The following is an 18,462-nucleotide window of genomic DNA, read 5'->3' as shown; positions in this document are numbered from 1 at the left end:
GTTGGTGGTGAGAAAGTCCCGGAGTGCTGCCAACTCTGGCTCAGACAATGAGTACAGGCGTCCCACCGGCACAGGGGCGCCGGGAATCAAGTCAATGGTGCAGTCATACGGCCAATGAGGGGGGAGTTGGTCTGCTCCTTTTTCCTCGAACACATCTCTAAGATCCACGTATTCCTCTGGCAGTGCCGAAACCTCCGGTGCAGCGGCCACCATAGGCCTTGGGCATGGATTTTCATGTGGGCATGGTTCCCGGAAACGAAGGTCTAACTGGCCCCACCGAACAATCGGATCATGGCGGCAGAGCCAGGAAAGTCCCAAGACCAGCGGAAACTGGGGAATGCCCACCACATCAAAACACAGCCGCTCCTGGTGCCGCTGGATCTGCAACAGGAGGTCCTGGGTTTCCTCAACTACTGGCCCAGAATGCAGGGGCCGCCCATCGATGGCCTCAACAACAGTGGGATTCTTCTTTGCCCGCAAGGGAATCTGGTGTTGTGCAGCGAACTTGGCGTCCATGAAGCAGCGGGAGGCCCCCGAATCTATCATGGCATACACGAATAGCCAACGTCCATCAGGCAGGCACAACTTGACTGGCACAAGGAATGGTTCTGGGGGGTCACCGGAGGCACTGGCTGTTCCCACAAGTGGTTTAGGGTGTGCCGACTCCAGGCTTATGGCTAGGGTCCTTCTTTTGGCAGGGCAGCCATCAGCATAATGGCCCACCCCACCACAATACCAGCAGAGGTTGTGGTTTCGGCACCTCTCCTTTTCCTCTGGGGGCAAGCAGTTACAAGATACCCCCACTGGCGTGGGCTCAGCCGGCTTTTCAGGCAAGGACCGGGGTGGAGGTGGATGCCTTAGCGCACGTGCTTGTCTCCAGCTCTCCAGCCGTCCATCTATGCGGAGACATAGAAGAATGAGCGCTTGCAGTCCTCCTGGTCGTTCGGATCGGGCCACTTCATCCAACACTTCATCAGACAGCCCTTCCAGGTACTGGTCAACCAGGGCCGCTTCATTCCAGTCCAAGTCCTGTGCCAGTAACTGAAATTCGGTGGTATATTGGGCTACAGTCCCATCCCCCTGGGTGAGGGCACGGATCCTCTGGTTAGCTTTGATGGCTTTCAGGGGGTTAGCAAAGGCAGCAGTGATGTGAGCCACAAAGCTTGGAAAATCCCCTAGCAGAGGGGATTTGGCCAGTAACAAGGGTGTGGCCCATCTTGCTGCCTGCCCCTTTAACAGACTGAGGATGAAGCAGACTTTGACTTTATCCGTGGGGAAGTCTCTGGCCCGGAGTTCAATATATAGCTGGCATTGGGCGAGAAATGCTGGGAATTCCTCCACATCACCCTCAAAGCTGTCAGGAGGCTTCACTGGGCACTTTACAGGCAGAGGTGCAGCAGGTGCAGCAATCTGCTGCTGCAGAGTCACCAGTGCTTGAGTTAGTTGCAGTACCTGGTCCTGCAGCAGTGCCAGGCTCCCCGGGGTGGGCGTTGCCGCATCCATGCCGGGAAGTTTGGGTGGAAGCAATCTGTCACGGGCTGGGCCAGCCCAAGCAGGGTGGTTCAAGTCCAAACCTTAATGGCAGAGTCTGAGGGGAGTTCCAAGAGCAAAAGCCAGGTCAAACTGGTGGTCAGAGCACGAGATAACGCCAGGAGTGAGTCCAGAGTCCAAGAGCAGGATCAGGTACAATCCAAGGTCATTTACCGGTAGTGTCAGGTCCAAAAGCGGGCACGGGCACGGGCACGGGCACGGGCACGGGCACGGGCACGGGCACGGGCACGGGCACGGGCACGGGCACGGGCACGGGCACGGGCACGGGCACGGGCACGGGCACGGGCACGGGCACGGGCACGGGCACGGGCACGGGCACGGGCACGGGCACGGGCACGGGCACGGGCACGGTTCACAGAACACGGAGTGGTTGCAGGCAGTAGACATGTTGCTTCCACGCCCAGCAGTTCCTCCAGACTGGCTCTTATAGCCAGGCGTGGTTTTCAGCCAGCTGCTGGGGCTCCATCCTGACACTACTCATCGTCACTCTCCAGCAGCTGGCGTTGGCTCAAGAGGCGAGCACTGTGCCGTCTCTCCTGCAGTTCCAGTCTCTGGTGCTGCCTGCGGCGTTCCTTGGGCGTGGGTGAACCTAGGGGGGTGGAGGCTCTTGGCTGCACTGCACCTGTAGAAGTCCCTGGCTGAGCTTCCCCTGTGGTGTAGGGGCTAGAGGGTGCTGGTGTCTCAGCTGCTGGCTGCAAGCTCTGATCAGCCAGCAGCTGTTGCTCCTGATTGCTGGCTTCTGCTGAATCAGGGCTAGGGCTGGCTACACAGGGCTCCTCTTCTCCTGAGGAGTCCTGGCTGGCTACACGAGGCTCCTCTCCTCCAGAGGAGACCTCACTCTCAGACTGGGCCATGACAGGAGGGATCTCATCAGAGCATAGTGTCATAAGAGTCCACCCTCCGAAACAGCCATTTTTTCTGATCTCTGTGGCCTGGACACTATTTGTAATTCCAGATCTCCAGCCACCATCTGGAGGTTGGCAACCCAAGTACAGTTCCAGATGACATTTCTGATTCTGGCTTTTTCTTGATTTCTGAATGTTGGCAGCATTTGGCTCTTTAATTCCAAAAGGTTGCAGACCCCGGCTTCCTAGGATCCAACCTTCGCTGACCTACATAAATCCCAACTAAATTTTTTCCAGGGATGTACGGCTTTTCCCCAGTCAGCATCTTGTGATGTCCAGTAGGAGAGAATGCACAACAGGTTGGCCCAGAGAAAACACATCACAGTCATCTCTTTTGACAAGTCTTACAAGGAGACAAGCGTGAAAAGATGATGCAGTCACCCTTGCCCTGGAACATCATTTTATTTTACTTTATTCTTACCCCACCTGTCTTGTCCAATGGCTTAAAGCAGCCGCTGTGGTTGGGCTGCGAGACAGCACTCTGATGGTTTAAATCCCTACTGCCAGGAGTTCAGCAAGGGGCAGTGGGTGAGCCACTTTTCTCAGCCCCAGCAGGGATAATACTAATAGTGTCTTCGTTCACTTCTCTGGGTGGGGCACTTATCTGAAGATGCAGTGGTTATTATTATTATTATTATTATTATTATTATTATTATTATTATTATTATTATTATTATTATCCCTTAATCCATTTTATCTCAACAACAACCCTGTGAGGTAGGTTAGACTGAAAGTATGACTAGCCAAAGGTCATCCAGCAAGCTGCCAGGCAGAGTGGGGATTCGAACCCTGGTCTTTTAAACTCTATCCCTCGCACTCTAACCGCAACACTAGCTAACTTCCGGTTAAGCTTCCGCCTCTCTCCTCAGTCCATACAAAGCATCCCTCTTTCTTCTGCGGTCGGGTATTGGCAACGGCTACATCCGGGTCCTGCGTGGCTGGGTGAGAAGAAAACGATCAAGCGGAATCTGCTGGGCTGACTCTTGCGAATTCTTCCAGAGCGCCTCGCTCTAGTAACCTCCAGCGGAAGGGGCGGGGCTTCTAGAAAGAGCTGTGCCAGAAGTGCTGGTCTCCGTGGTAGCGAGGCCTGGGTAGGTGATGGTTGTAACGCCGCCTTTGCTGGGGCTCCCTTGTCCTGCGTTCCCGGCCGGGTAGCCCTCCCCGCCGCGGCTTCTTTCACCGGCCAGCGGCTCCCTCCTGCCCCCTTAACCTAACCGCGTCCCAGCTGAATAAGACCAGTGTGGCTGCGGTTGCCGACCCCCCGGTGGGGCCTGGAGATTGGTGGGTGGGCGAGGCTTATCAATCTCCAGGTGGCGGCTGGAGATCTCCAGGAATTGTGCTTGCTCTGCAGGACGCATAGATTGGTTCCATTAGGAGAAAATGGCTGCTTTGCGGGGTGGACTCTATGGCATTATACCCTGTTGAAGTCCCTTCTCTCCCAAACCTCACCCTCCCTAGGCTCCACCCCCAAATCTCCCGGAATGCCCCGAACCAGAGTTGGCAAGCTGACCCCCCTCCTCCTCAGGCTCTACCTCCAAATCTTCGGGAATTTCTTCCCCTGGAGTTAAGAGCCCTGTAATGTAATACCTTAAAGACAGGCATTTATTTAACTGTGAGCTTTCCTAACTCATCACTCACACCCTCAAATGTGTGGAAATCTAATAAGGAATACTTTTCATTGGGGGGATTTGAGGCAGAGAGTGGAATTTGTCACGGCTCTTCCAACTATAAATCTGAGTGAGTTTAATTTTTTTAAGGTGTTGTTATTCAACACTTTAATATTGTATATTCCCTTTGAAGTTCTTTTGTGTGGGGGAGGGGTGTTAGAACACTAACGTGAAGCTGTTGAGTTGGAGGTTCTTCCTGGAGACCTGGAAGAACTCTCCCTTACCAAATGTCTGTGGAGCCCCCAGTTTAGCCCTCCCAACCACCAATCGCAGCCCGGTGCCAGCCACGACACCCCTTATTTCTGAAAGCCTGTCTGGCAATCCTAGGTTGAGCATCTCTGCCGCATAGTGTAGAAGGATTTTCAATGAAGTTCCTAAAATATTCTGGTCCTTCCCATTTATTCTTTCTTGTGCTTCTGTGCGTGGCAGGCAAAGATGGGCCGCCGGAAGTCAAAGCGAAAGCCTCCACCCAAGAAAAAGATGACTGGCACGCTTGAGACCCAGTTTACTTGCCCTTTCTGTAACCATGAGAAATCCTGTGATGTTAAAATGTAAGTGTGGTTATTTTTGATGTGCTGTTTTTAGTCTTTCTTAAATAGGATGTGATGGGGGGCGGGAATGAGCTGCTGGCACTCGGAAGGAAAGGTTTGGGCAGATAGAAATGCTGGGGGGGGGGGCGCGTTTTTCTGTCCAGGCAGTGTGAGATTTGTTAGAGGGACTGAAAAAGCCAAACATGCAGGTTCTGCACTAGTTCAATCTACACAATCCAGTGTATCAAGTACTACAGGCCGAATCCACATGCGGTAAAGAGGTATGGTTACAGAGAAAATTCATCCAATGTCATAAGGAAATGAGACAAATCACGCAAGGGAAAGTCTTTCTTTACCTCACTCTTCAAGGTGGCATGTCTAACCTACTTGCTGTGTTGAAACACTGCTCTCTGGCTCCGATTGTAATGTGATTCAGAGCAGAAGAAAAATCTATATAGAATCATCCTAAAAAAGATGAACAAATATTGCAAGACTGGTAGATAGCAGAAGACTTCTCTATTGACATGAATCACGGTGAGAGACCGGACTTGCTTAGCAGGCTGTTAGGGAGGAAAGCCAAGGAGTTTAATGGATTTAGGTGAGTAAGTTAATACTAGGTCTTGGTGTAAAAAATGCTGTTCTTGATGCTAGCAGTGCCAGCCTATGTAGAATTAGTCCTATGCAGCCTTCTTCATAGGAAAGCTACTTTGGGCATAATGCCATTTTTTATAAAAAATAAAAAGCGTAGATACACACCTTCATATAAATAATAGTTCTACATAATTTTGAAAACTCATCCTTTAAGGATCTTCACTCCTAGTGGATCTGATAATAAAACTGGTTTGCTAGCCTGGTTGCTTTGTTGTATTGTCTGTGAAGATTTTGACCTAATTCGTATGATAGTGACAAAATTAGAATTAATGGCATATTTCTGTAACCAACATATACATGTGATAGTATCATGCAAGAAAAGTAGGACTTCCCTGAATGTTCTTCCTTCTCTTCCACTCTTAATTATTTGAAATAGAGCTTTTTGCTCTGTTCAGAGCAGGTTACAATATTTACCTTTAAATAAAAGTTATAAAACAGCGAACGATAATTTAAAACAAAACAAATCTATTGAATGCTGGCTGAAACAGGAGCCTGGAATGGGCTTCTCCTCCCACTTACACACAGGGTGTTCCAAGGTCTAAAATCCCATCCCTGTTCAAATGTTCTTTAGGTCATAGCGGATAGGTTTTCCGACGCCTGCTTGCTTTTCTTACTCTTATCCAAATCTGCATTGGCTGTGTAGTGTGACGGGCCAGGGAACTGGGATTGCCTGGGCTCTATTGTCAGCTGTAGGGCTGGGTCCCATCATCATCATCATCCCTGTGAGGCATGCTCAGCCAGAAAGGATCACAGATTTAATGGTTTAACTGAAATGGGGTAAATGGTTTATTGAGGCCCAGCATAATCAATGGACTAATCAATGGACAATTCAAAACACACGCAGCGGACCCACAAGGACTTGCAGAGGGCATCTCATTTCCCCTTTGCCCACTGTTTCCTTTTTCCCTTCCCTGGTAGCCCCAATAGCCTCTCCCTTTTCCTGCTTTCTTCTTTCCTTCCAACCTGTCAGACTATGGATGTCAGGTTATGACAGGTTCTTTCCTTCCAACCTGTCAAACTATGGATGTCAGGTTATGGCAGATAGATCCCTGGATCAATTCAGCATGACACATGTCCTTGGCTAAATGATATTTATTCAGGAACCCAATCTTGTACACATACACAGGTCCATAGGAGTGTATGAAGTAAAAGGCAGATGAGCCTGGTAACTTCTCGTTGAAAGGAATAAAGCTTCAGACTATTATAGGACAATATGATTAACCAACCTCCTCCCCCCTAGATCACAAGATCTGGATTTCAGTAAAGCTTTTGATAAGGTCCCCCATGACATTCTGATGGGCAAACTGGAAGACTGTGGAGTAGACTATAGGACAGTTCGGTGGATAGGGAACTGGTTGGAGGATCGCACTCAAAGAGTGGTGGTCAACGGCGTTTCATCAGATTGGAGGGAGGTGTCCAGTGGGGTGCCGCAGGGCTCGGTTTTGGGCCCGGTACTTTTCAATATTTTTATCAATGATCTGGATGAAGGAGTGGAAGGGCTGCTCATTAAATTTGCTGATGATACCAAATTGGGAGGGGTAGCAAACACCCAAGAAGATAGAATTAAAATTCAACAAGACCTGAATACTCTGGAGAAGTGGACAGCTGTGAATAGGATGCAATTCAACAAAGACAAGTGCACAGTATTACATCTGGGCCACAAAAATGAGAAGCACAAATGCTGGATGGGGGATACACTTCTGGGCAGTAGTATATGTGAAAGGGATCTTGGGGTAAGAGTGGACTGTAAACTGAATATGAGCAGTCAGTGTGATGCGGTGGCAAAAAAGGCTAATTCAATCCTGGGTTGTATCAAAGGGGCCATAGCATCGAAATCGCAGGAAGTCATAGCCCCTCTCTACACTGCCTTGGTCAGGCCACACCTGGAGTACTGTGTGCAGTTCTGGAGGCCTCACTTCAAAAAGGATGTGGACAAAATCGAGAGGGTGCAGAGGAGAGCGACGAGGATGATCCGGGGTCTGGAGACTGAGCCCTACGAGGAAAGGCTGAGGGCCTTGGGAATGTTTAGTTTGGAGAAGAGGAGGTTGAGGGGGGACATGATTGCTCTCTTTAAGTATCTGAAAGGCTGTCATTTAGAGGAGGGCAGCAGAGGGTAGGACGCGAAGCAATGGGCTAAAACTACATGCACAAAGGTACCGACTGGATATTAGGAAAAACTTTTTCACGGTCAGAGTAGTTCAAAAGTGGAATCAGCTGCCTAGTGAGGTGGTGAGCTCCCCCTCACGGGCAGTTTCCAAGAAGAGGCTGGATGAATACTTGTCAGAGATGCTTTAGGCTGATCCTGCACTGGGCAGGGGGCTGGACTAGGTGGTCTGTATGGCCCCTTCCAACTCTATGATTCTAAGTACAGAATTAGTCTGGGAAACATTTCTGAAGTTCACACACTAGACAGACAAGAGGCAGCACTTCAGACACTCAAGGTCAGTCTATAAACAATATCAAAAGAAAAGATTGTCCGCAGCTGCCGGCTGTGCTGTGAGACTGAGAAAACGAAAGTGATTACTGCAAGTTAAGGAATGTACTTATCAGTTACAACATAAGCCCAGGTGCAACACCAAGGCAACTCTGGACCATACACTTAATACTGGCATGGACGAATGGGCGCATTCAAACATGAAACAACCCACCATCCAACCTACCTTTATCTGTGCCCCTGTCTTCAACTTTCCCTCCTTCCCCTGCAACCTCTCCCTAGAAAAACTGGCCCAGTTGCGTGGTGCATCTCTTTTTCCTGAACTTGGTACATCACTCTTGATATGTTGCCCAGAAGCTGTGAGCCATTTAGGGTCAAGCTGTTGCTAGGATTTTTTTCTCGTTCGTAGATGAAACTGTCATAGTTTGCAGCTTGTCAGGAGAGAGTGTTCCATCAAAGGCTCCACCTTCTTGGCTCTATTCCCTTGCTGCTGCTATGACTATTGTATTGCAGTTTTAGGTTGTTTGTTTTTTGGTCCTTTGAGTCCTGCTTTGCAGAATAAAAGTTAAACAGCCAGACGAGCAGGCTTCCTGCAAAGTTTACCGAGGCCAGCTACACAGACTTAGGCTTGGCTTGGCTGCGATTGGGCATTTGTATTTGTTCATGTTCATCCATGGCTGCCATAACTTGGGGGGTGGGAGTGGCATCCAATGCTGCAGGTGTGAAAATAGATGTCCAGACAAAACGACGAGTTCTCTGCGCATGCCACAAACGGGTCTTTGGAAATGAAAGTATTTTTCAACATGAATATGGTTTCTTCTCTTTCAGGGACAGAGCTCGGAATACAGGTGTGATATCCTGTACTGTGTGCCTGGAAGAATTTCAGACCCCTATAACATGTATCCTTTCATCGAATCGCAGATCTGCAGTCCGTGCCAGACCTGCCCTACCCCAGCTGAGCGAAAGACGAAATTATGTTTGTTGTAGGGAAGGAGAAAATAAGTGTCTGGATCTTGGAGTATTTGCATACTAGCAATTTATAACATAGGGGGAGAGATTCTCTGGAGCTGCTGTAGCATAGTGGTTAAGTAGTTGGGCTGCAAGTCAGTACTCTGCTAGTTTGACTCTCATGACTGCCATGAGCTTAGTAGATGGCCTTGGGCGAGCCACTCCTCTCAGCCCCTGCTGGATTGTGAGCATAATAAGAACACTGACTTTGTTCACAGCTCTGAGTTGGGCGCTAAGCTGTCTAGAAGAGTGGTATATAAGCACACTGTTTTTGTTGTTGTTGTTTTGTCCTTAATATTGACCATACTAATCTCACACTGTGTAATCTGCCTTGAGTCAGTGAGAAAGGCAGACTATAAATGACATAAATAAAATATTTGCATTTGTTGTTCTGGCCAGTGATAAAAACGGGAAATAGAGGCAGTGTCAAATCGATCAAACATTCTCCTCCAAAGTATTATTCACTTACACATTTTTCTAGCTTGTGCGACTTCCAGGTGCTGTCTTTTCTGGTTGGCTTCTCTAAACCTAAAGTCCCATTTTTACCAGCTTAAGCACGGTCATTAAAAGTGGTGCTTTCCTAGACAAGGGAGGCCCGGTGATTGGCTTTGTGATAACGGGGATGTTTCTCAGATGACTTGCTTTTTGATGTAGAAGCCCTGTTTTTGTTTATGGGAGGAGAATGCAGTCTTTTATTTAAAACATGCATTTAAAACATATACTTTAATTTAAAATGAGCGTGCTTGGGAATGTTCCTGCAGCCCTGCCTATTTCATGATCTCAGTACGGGTAACAACATTGGATACACAAGAGAAAGAGGCATTTCTCTCCTCCCGCCCCAGCCCTCAGCCAGCGTCTGAAAGCACCTCTGTGAGAAAAATGCATGCTGGTCTAAGGAGAAAACCACCCACAGGATAAATACTTGAGAATTTCTAGTATGTGGAGAGGAAAACTGAAGAGAGCTCTGCAAATGACCCAGGAACAAGCTGAGAAAGGTATATGGGGTAGAAGAGAAAAATACAGTAAGGGGTAATAGTCTCATAGAATGAGAAAAGTGAAAAGATGACAGTGGATCCGAGAAGGAGATAAATGAAGAAAAAAAGTCATCTGGGGCTAGAAAGAGTCCAGATGCTGCTAGGTAAAAGCCGGTCCTGGGCCAGGCTGTGGTGACTCTTCCTATTTCTGTATGCTTAGTCTTGTCTCTGTAAAGCGTTTACAGCAAAGTGGGTCAAAAGGACCGTTGGTTGGACATGTGCAAGCATGAAAGTAGCAGCAGAGGAACAGTGTGGGTGTCGTACAGTCATCCCAGTGATGAAGGCACCCTAATTGTTATTGCCGTCCTTGACCTTTGACTTTACAGATCTTTCAGAACCTGTGGATGTTTACAGTGATTGGATAGATGCTTGTGAGGCAGCCAATCAGTAGCAGGGACTGGAGAAGAACGTGCCCGGAGTTAGCCGCATTTTTAATTTAGAAGTGGGTGTTTTGCTCCACAATCCAACGAGGATCCAACTGGAGCGGCCGGGAGGCGGTGGTTCTTGCGATTTTATCTCCGTCAAGGAATCTTGTCATTTTTCATGAATCCCCCTGAAATTTAGGGACGAAAGACCATCTGTATGATCCACCAGGAGGAGAGAGGCAAGCAATTTTGTGAACAGCCCCAGTCCTGAGAATCTGCTACAAGATTAACATGGGTGCAGACTGCTGAGTGCCACCGCACAGCACCATTCATTTCAGTGGGATGTGTCCATTTGGGGCTTTCACTCCTTCACAGCACTAGTACATGAAATGTCCTGCCCTTTGTGTCCATGAATAAACTCAATAAATGCAAGAGGTAATCCCTTCCTGATCACAAGTATCATTTCTTTACCCTTTTCTCCTGTAATTTGTTTTTCTTCAGCTGAAGGTCTATGGTTATACAATACAGTGAAGGGGAGGTCGCTTCAAAGTCTGGCAGAGTGGCAGCATGCCCTCTGTGTGTTCTTCTTACGCTATCACTGCTGTTTCCCTGTGTAAATTTGTGCCCAGAACTCTTTGATAATTTTAGCTGGACAAACATCCTAAGCATAACTTCTTTTCAGCAGTTCAGACTGTGGAGGCTGGTCTTTGCATTTAGTTATGGGTCCACAGGTTTTTCCCAGAACCATTTCCCACAGCTCTGCTTTAGATGTCATTGTTTTAAATTGGGGAAGTGGGGATGGGAAACAGTATATTAAGGAATTGCTGTATTTCAGATTACTGATTTAAAAGTTAGATTTGGTTGTCATTTATAACTCTGAAGCTAGGTCCTCTGTCACTGGTTATGGGAGTCTAAAGGGTTCATTACGTTACAATAAAGTATTTTGTGCTAGAACACAAACATCGTATCAGTAAGAAATGTTGTCACCTTCAAACGATTAGGAGATGCTAGTATAATGTAGATGCATGGTTTTAACAGCGTGTTGGATATTTGTTTCTACCCTTTTGGATTTGGATTTGTTTCTGTTGGATTTGTTACTACCCCTCTCAACAAACTGACTACGAGATGAGCATGAGAATAATTTACCTGCTTTGCCATGTGTGAGATTGATTTTAAGAGCTGTTAAGCTGGAGCTGTCTCTGACTTTACCAAAGTTCTGTGTGCATTTCTGGTTGTGAACCTGGCAATAATAGTTGGAGTATTGTGGCTCATCTCCCACTTGCTGTCCTTAGGGTCATGCATTGCTGGCATGTTTATTGGCTTTTAGGTGTCTTTTGTGGGTCTCCTTGGATAGAAATCCCCAACCCCTTGTATACATTCCCAAATGGCAAATGCTGCCTTTTGAAGTCCCTTATCTTGAGGATCATGGATTCTGTGCTCATTGTTGATGTAAATACATGACATGGGGAACAGAAGCCCATTTTAGGGTGTTTTTCATGTTTTTGAGGAGCTTCAGCACCCCTTTTAAATAAATGTCATATAGGAAAAAGCAGGTACACAGTGCCCTGTTTAACTGTTGGTTCTGTGTTGGGATCCAAGCTACTCTTTTTGGTCTAATAAAGTTCATGGATCCTTTGTGTCTGCAGAGTTCTGTGTTTACAACTTTGCTACTGCATTTGTGTCCTGCAGTTTAATTGCCATCGTAATTGCTGGGAATGTAAAAAGTCTGGAATTTTTCATATTCTGACTAATTATTTGAGCCCTGGGTAGACTAAAAGCCTGCTTGTCTGTCTCTCTGCCATGAGTTTTGGTCCGCCAGCATCCCCCCACTTCAATCCCAGCTGAATTGCTCTTGAGATCTGTTTCTGTTCTGGGGTATGTTGGATTGTACTGGTTCCCCATTTGTTTCTCCAAGAATGCTTGAAACTATGCCGGATTGCTCCAAGAGTCACTAGAAAAAGAGCCCTGTGTGGCTTCAGTGTTGCTGTGCTTGGTTTGGCTTCCGTGTTTTGGAAAGCTCCCAAGTCTGCCTTGAGCAAGGCACCCCCTTTCAGCTTAATCCGGCTTTACGCTTTCAAACGGATCTACTCTGGCTGTGTGTGTGTGTAGTGTTCTCACCAAACCAGGATGGTGGGTCCTGGCTAGAAGTTTTTGCACCATCTTTCTCAACCAATCCAAGCTGAGCAATACATTCCCGCTTCTCCAATAAATGTGTCTTTATTTAAAATATTCACATCCTGTTCTCTATAAAAAAAAAATACCAGGGCAGCTTCTTTAGTTAACACCCCCACCCCACCCCGGCATCAGAAAAGCTGAGTAAACACCTGCATTCCATGACAGGATAAGACTCGGGGCGCAGTGCAGCAGCGTTGGCTTATTGGGCTTACTTGTTCTGACAGATTATGCTAGGTAAACAGGTCGTGGAAGCAGCAGTGACCGGATCACTAAGGTGGTGTGATGGAAGTTTGGACAAAGCATTTTGGGTCAGTCAGGGACTCTTGGCAGCCAACCATCTGTTCTCCATAGTGCTTGTCTTGGAATATTTTGCTTCAGGTAATATTGAATAAAAGACACAGGAGACGTGGCATCAAGTAGTATGGCTGCAGGTGCCTGTCTAATATCAAAGTCCTCAACCTTGTTAGATGTGCAAGCCCTCTGGAATTTTCATAGTAGTGTGTGCACCACCACAGAATATCTGCCATGGAAGGGAATGAGCCAGTCATAAATGTTTGGGATGTTTCAAGCCAAATGCTCTCCTAAAGTTTAAGCAGCTGCTTCCTTCCAGGTGGTCTCTGCAGACACAAAGGTGATACCTCCTGTCAGCAATGGTGGAAAGCCAGGATCGGTTGTTTGGTTTGGGTGAAAAAATGCTGCCTGGGTTCAGTTGCTAAAGACAGCAGAACGGTTTGCTGCCTATGGCCAAGCTACGGCACATATCTGTGCCGTAATCCACAGGTTCAGAAAATTTGGGGACCCTTAATGTAGGTGTTTCCATATGAATAAACTACTTTCCTACTGCACTGTTGGCTGTTTTTGTTTATCTGCTATGCCTGCCTGTAATGAGCTCAGCACTTTGATAGTCGTCCAGCAGGGAGGAACTTGGAGTCCCCACGGCCCTTTGGGCAACCCAGGAAGCAAACACGCGGCAGAAAAAATATTGGGGATTGCTGATTTGGCATTTTCATACGGTATCCAGCTCTACAGAGGGCTACTCTGCAAGTTTACCCCACAATAGCTAGCGGCTAGATTTGCTCATAGGACAGTAACTGCTGTAAATGTCAGTGGTAAGCTTGCAAATTTCTCAGCTTCTGTACACATGATGATGGGAGATGCATCATACCCAGTTTCTGGTTGGACAAGATGGAGTAAAGCAATGGCTCCATGCAAGAGTCTGGTTTATCCACACAGACATCGCTGCTGATGTGTCTGCAATTTGCTAAGTATGCAGGGTTGGAGCTTTTCGACTACAGAGCTTTTCAATTCTGGTGCTTTTTCTGGTGCAAAGAGCCTTCCTCTGACACAAGAGCCACCCTTCTGCATAAACAACGCCAGAATAGTGTAAGGACTCCAGCTTGGAGCCCAGCTCCCTCCATCTTGTCCACAGGGTCCAACCCCTGTTAGTCTCCATGTTGTTAGGTTGCTCCTGTGGTGCCCTGTCCAACCAGCTGATTGAGCAGTCAGCCCAAGCATCTCTGTCCCTGGAGCTGTCCGCTTTTTTTCTCTATATACTCTCTCCCTACATAGGAAGAAATGTGTGCTCTGGCAGTGCCATGTGTTCACACAGCATCACTCTTGGAGATCCCCTTGAGCATGTGCGTCCACAGTGTATGTTTGCAGCATCACTGCATGATTTTTATATGGATTGGGTTATGTAGAGAAACAAACAACTTCTTGATAGTATGAAATGGCCCACAATGGCACTTCTTAAAACATGGCCAAATTTCACAGAGTGGTAAGCTGCAGTACTGCAGCCCAAGCTCTGCTCATGACCTGAGTTCGATCCTGGCGGAAGCCGGGTTCAGGTAGCTGGCTCAAGGTTGACTCAGGCTTCCAACCTTCCGAGGCTGGTAAAATGAGTACCCAGTTTCCTGGGGGTAAAGTGTAGGTGACTGGGGAAGGCAATGGCAAACCATCCCATAACGAAAGCCAAGAAAACGTCATGATGCGATGTCCCCCCATGAGTCAGCAATGACTCGGTGCTAAAGCCAGTGAAATGACTTCTTTTTTTCTGAGACCAGTTGTACATGTTAATTCCTTAGTCTGTATAATATCTTCTGATGGAAATATGCCACATTTCCATAAAGTGACTTGAGTTTGTCTTTATTCTTGCAACATAGCATGTCCTTTTAATGGAAATTTAATTCCCTTATTTATCAGGAATTCCCCATCTAGTAAGTTCTAGCAACAGTCCTGAGAACTAGAAACTCATCTGGTTTAAAATGATTATTTCCACAAGAGTTTTTCTGCTTATTGTATGTATTCTGTGATTTTTTTTTTTAAAGCACAAACATGGCCATGCAGGTTTATTCTCTCACACAAACACAATGTGAAGGCTGAGAATAAAATATATAACTGGTGATACTCTTAGTCCATTCTGCATAGTTAGTTGACTTGTTTTCTATTTGACAAAACACACATAAACACAAAAGGCAGAAGTGAGTCATGGGAGCAGGTGGAAATTACAAATCTGGTTTGTGAAACTTCTGCATCTCATATGTATTTGGGAAAGAGACATAACTCTAGTACAGCACACGCGTACGGTCCCAGATTCAATCCTCAGCGTCTCCAGTTAAAGGGTTTGGAGCAACGGGGCTGGGGAAAACCTCTGAAGACCTTGGAGGGTTTCTGCCGGGTAAGAGAGGTCTCTGTTGGCTTAGATGGACTGACTCAATATAAGGCATCCGTGTATGTTAATATCCTTTCTTTTCAAGAAGCTTTGTTGAAGGCAAACATTATTTTCAGTAACGTTAGAAAAAGGAACCCTTTTCCTTTTATTGTGCCATGAAGAAATTTTAAAAATGCTCATCAGAAAATTACAAATACATCTATAGAAATGTTTTCTTGTTTTAAAGGGGCAAATGTCAGCATGTAAGATGCTTTTAATTTCAAGGGGAACTAAGGAGGGTTAAGGGCGATTCCTTTCTTGGGCAGCACTTAGTCTAGTTTTGGAAAATGCCGAAATTGCTAGCTTGTGACAGTATTTGGCACTGTGAATTGTGAGAACGTATGGTGGGTAAGCAATCCTCTCTCGAGCTCAGCCAGTGGCATGACTTTAACGCTAGATCTATGACAACACAACACGATGATACAAAAAGTTAGTGAAGCAAGCCAGCCCTGTTCTTCATGCGCCCCTCCGATGACAAGCCCAGGACTTAAGTTGGTGTGTGCCGCATAGTCAATTGCTTGATTAGATAACTAAGCAAAAACACTTTAAACAATTTAAAAGGTGCCCCAGATTAACCGAGCAGTAAATTTACTACAAAATTACTTTATTTGCAGTCTATGAGTAATAAGCATTCATCTTAGGGGCATTTCTCCTACCTCACATGGGAGAATGCTTCATTTCAGGTGATCTCTGTGGCAATTCATGCATAGATCACCTAAAAACATTTGTTTCTTCAGAGCTATATATGCCAATTGAATCGGCCAATTCAAACTATTACAAGAAATTGACTACGTAAACCCATCCTGGGTGTGGAAGTAGGTTTTGGTCAATCACTTTAGTACTCTTGGTGTCTATATATACTTAGGATCATGGTCTTAACTTTAAATTGCTCACAGTGTTGGCTTTATAGCAGTAGCTAATCCAGTTTCCTTTCAGGGCACATAAACATGACTAGACAGTGGGAGAAATGTCTTTGTTTTAAACATGAATTTGTCCCATGACAGCCAGTGGTATAGCTTCACATTATGAAACTTGAACTTCTAAATTCTTGCTCAATCAGCATGCTGAGGAGCTTAAGTTTAGATTAAACTACTTAATGCTGTTATTTGTTCTGAAATCAGTAAAACAGGTGGGGAGAGAACTGAGTTGGTGCCAAGAAGCTTTCTACAGATCGGGTTATTGTGTTGGAAGAAGGGACAGGAGAAGCGTGTGCAGATAGAGCTATTGCAAGGTGAAAGTAGCTATGCGTGCTAAGAAGCTCCTATCCTTGAAAAATGGCACTACTTTAGAAATTGCGCGTATGTTGTGGAGCCACACTGAACCATGAGGGCTAGTAACTTGGGGTTGGATCTGTGGCACAGGAATCATGGATCGTCCCCTCTGATGGAAGAGGCAGGTCGGATGATTTCCCCGCCCTTCTCCCTGCACATTACAACTCCCTGTCCCATGCAGATGTTAGTCCATGCAGGTCCCATGACCACAGCTTATCACCTCCCCCAGAGGCAGGTGGAACTGCTGTGTGGAAGGAAACAGGAAAAACCTGCAACGATCAGCATCGTCTGCTAATGGGTTTTGGTGGGGGAGGCATGTTGCTTTATTTAAGGCGAAGGAAGAGATTCTCTGGAACCCTGAAATTTATTGCTAAATACTGTGCCCGAAATTTTAGAGGCTAAAATAACCTTGGCTTTCATTTGCACTTGCCATGTTCTTTTAATAACCTATCACTTCACTCTTGAGATACCTCTGTGCTTTGAGTATGCACTAGGAACACGTGCTGCTTGGTAGGTGTACCTCCAGACGTGCCCACTCTCCTTCCACAATTTCCCTCAATATCTCTAGGAAGCCAGTGGGTGGCTTGCTTTACCAGTGGTTTTTTTTGCCATTTAAAAACATCCTTGCCTTTAGAAAGCAGAAATCCCAAAGTAGGCAAGTCTCAGATGGGGTGCTTGCCTTTTACCCACTAGATGAAGATGGAGCAAGCCAGATGTTGTATCTTTTAATGGAGCCGCTTGTGTCTTTCTGAGTATGCAAAATGTAGCACAGAAGCCAGCGTGTTCTCCAACAGAGACCAAGTTACCTGTTATCTGCTTCTGCCTCTCAGACCCAAAACTGCAGCAGCACCCCCAAACGAGCCATCAGTAAGGCACGGCTCTGACTGGCGGCTTCTGGAGAGGAACCATCAAGCATTTGTCTCATTCCCATGTTCTCACTTCGCCCAACCCATCTTGGGTTATTTTATGGTGACCTATCCCAAGGGCTTTGAGTCACATCAGTGTAATCTTAACAACTGTTGCAGTGGTTGATCATTTAAGTTAAAAGCGTGCGAGGTATCAAAGTGAAGCATTGGAGTTCAGTGGCTGGAGGCGAGGCCTGGCTTTGGCATAGTCTGGAGGCGGTATCTCTAGCGAGCTGCTTTGTGTTTTAGGGAGCCCTCTGGGTTTTCTTGTAATTTCCCGGCTTAAAATTACCGCTTAATTTTGGATCTTCTGTTTCGACAAGCACTGTTGGAATGCCAGGATCTCTGTTCTGAGTTAGTCCCTTGTTTCTGCCTGGCTATTCGGAATTGTAGAAGTTATGTTGACTGTGGTTGTACTGGCCCTCTTCATCTCCGATGATGGGGTAGTTGGGCGTGAGGCAGTACTTGGAGTCGTATACCTGCCGGGGCAACCCGTACACAGTCATGCCTTGCTGCGAGGCCCCTCTGTTGCTTCCCATCTGCAGAGAGATATTCTGGGTATCGCAGTGTTCCATACCCAATGCAGGCTCAAAAATCTGCCGCTTCGTTCCGGGAGCTGTCATGCCAGCCTGGAAGGAGGGGTGGGGGGCAGGCAAACAGGAACTGATTAACTGGAGAGCATAAAAGCATTGCAAAACCGTGTCCTACAGACGGGGGAAATCAGTAACAGTTTTCAGGCACTCCCTCCCCAACCAGCTTGGAGGCCCTCTTATTAACATTGTAAAAAAAATAAAAAATAAAATATGTTTTCAAGTCTGTCTCTGTGCATCTAAAGGCCAAGAAAGCAAGTATTTAAAAATAACCCAAATATCTTTGGAATGTGGTTTGATCTTTGGGGAATTGGAAATATTTGAAGGTTTGAGATTAGGTGCCAATTCTGGGAAAGCGACTGAGGAAAGACTGTGCCAGGGCTTGCGGAGTGGCGATTGATCGTCCTGTGAGATAACAGTTCCTGACTGGCTTGAACTCACTTCAGCCTCACATAAAAGGTAAAGGTAGTCCCCTGTGCAAGCACCGAGTCATTACTGACCCATGGGGGTATGTCGCATCCCGACATTTTCTTGGCAGACTTTTTACGGGGTGGTTTGCCATTGCCTTCCCCAGTCATCTACACTTTACCCCCAGGAAACTGGGTACTCATTTTTACCGACCTCAGAAGGATGGAAGGCTGAGTCAACCTTGAGCCAGCTACCTGA

The 18,462-nt window shown here is 46.7% G+C and overlaps 2 protein-coding genes across 2 annotated transcripts in view; one reads left to right on the top strand and one right to left on the bottom strand.

The window, feature by feature from the left end:
- The first annotated feature begins 3,369 nt into the window (after nucleotides 1-3,369).
- On the top strand, nucleotides 3,370-10,595 carry ELOF1 (elongation factor 1). Its single transcript, XM_055003936.1, has 4 exons — nucleotides 3,370-3,547; nucleotides 4,553-4,674; nucleotides 8,567-8,637; nucleotides 10,107-10,595. Exons 2-4 carry the CDS (start codon nucleotides 4,559-4,561, stop codon nucleotides 10,169-10,171), a joined length of 252 nt encoding a protein of 83 aa, XP_054859911.1. The 5' UTR covers nucleotides 3,370-3,547; nucleotides 4,553-4,558; the 3' UTR covers nucleotides 10,172-10,595.
- Nucleotides 10,596-14,449: 3,854 nt separating this feature from the next.
- The window catches only part of CNN1 (calponin 1), a 35,901-nt gene continuing 31,888 nt past the window's right edge, over nucleotides 14,450-18,462 (bottom strand). Inside the window, exon 7 of the mRNA XM_055003334.1 lies at nucleotides 14,450-17,835. Within this exon, the coding sequence (XP_054859309.1) occupies nucleotides 17,584-17,835 (252 nt within the window). The 3' untranslated portion in view covers nucleotides 14,450-17,583. The remainder of the gene's footprint in view (nucleotides 17,836-18,462) is intronic.

This window comes from Eublepharis macularius, chromosome 19 (assembly GCF_028583425.1).
Source record: "Eublepharis macularius isolate TG4126 chromosome 19, MPM_Emac_v1.0, whole genome shotgun sequence".
Taxonomy (NCBI): Eukaryota; Metazoa; Chordata; class Lepidosauria; order Squamata; family Eublepharidae; genus Eublepharis; species Eublepharis macularius.
The sequence above is the reverse complement of the archived record's forward strand: the minus strand, read 5'-3'. Positions and strand labels throughout refer to the sequence as shown.

Excerpts from the sequence above, each read along its gene's own strand:
- ELOF1 (XM_055003936.1), top strand. The coding sequence starts at position 4,559 with ATGGGCCGCCGGAAGTCAAAGCGAAAGCCTCCACCCAAGAAAAAGATG. Across the intron at positions 4,675-8,566 it reads AAATCCTGTGATGTTAAAAT|GGACAGAGCTCGGAATACAG; the intron begins GTAAGTGTGGTT and ends CTTCTCTTTCAG. Across the intron at positions 8,638-10,106 it reads ATTTCAGACCCCTATAACAT|ATCTTTCAGAACCTGTGGAT; the intron begins GTATCCTTTCAT and ends TTGACTTTACAG.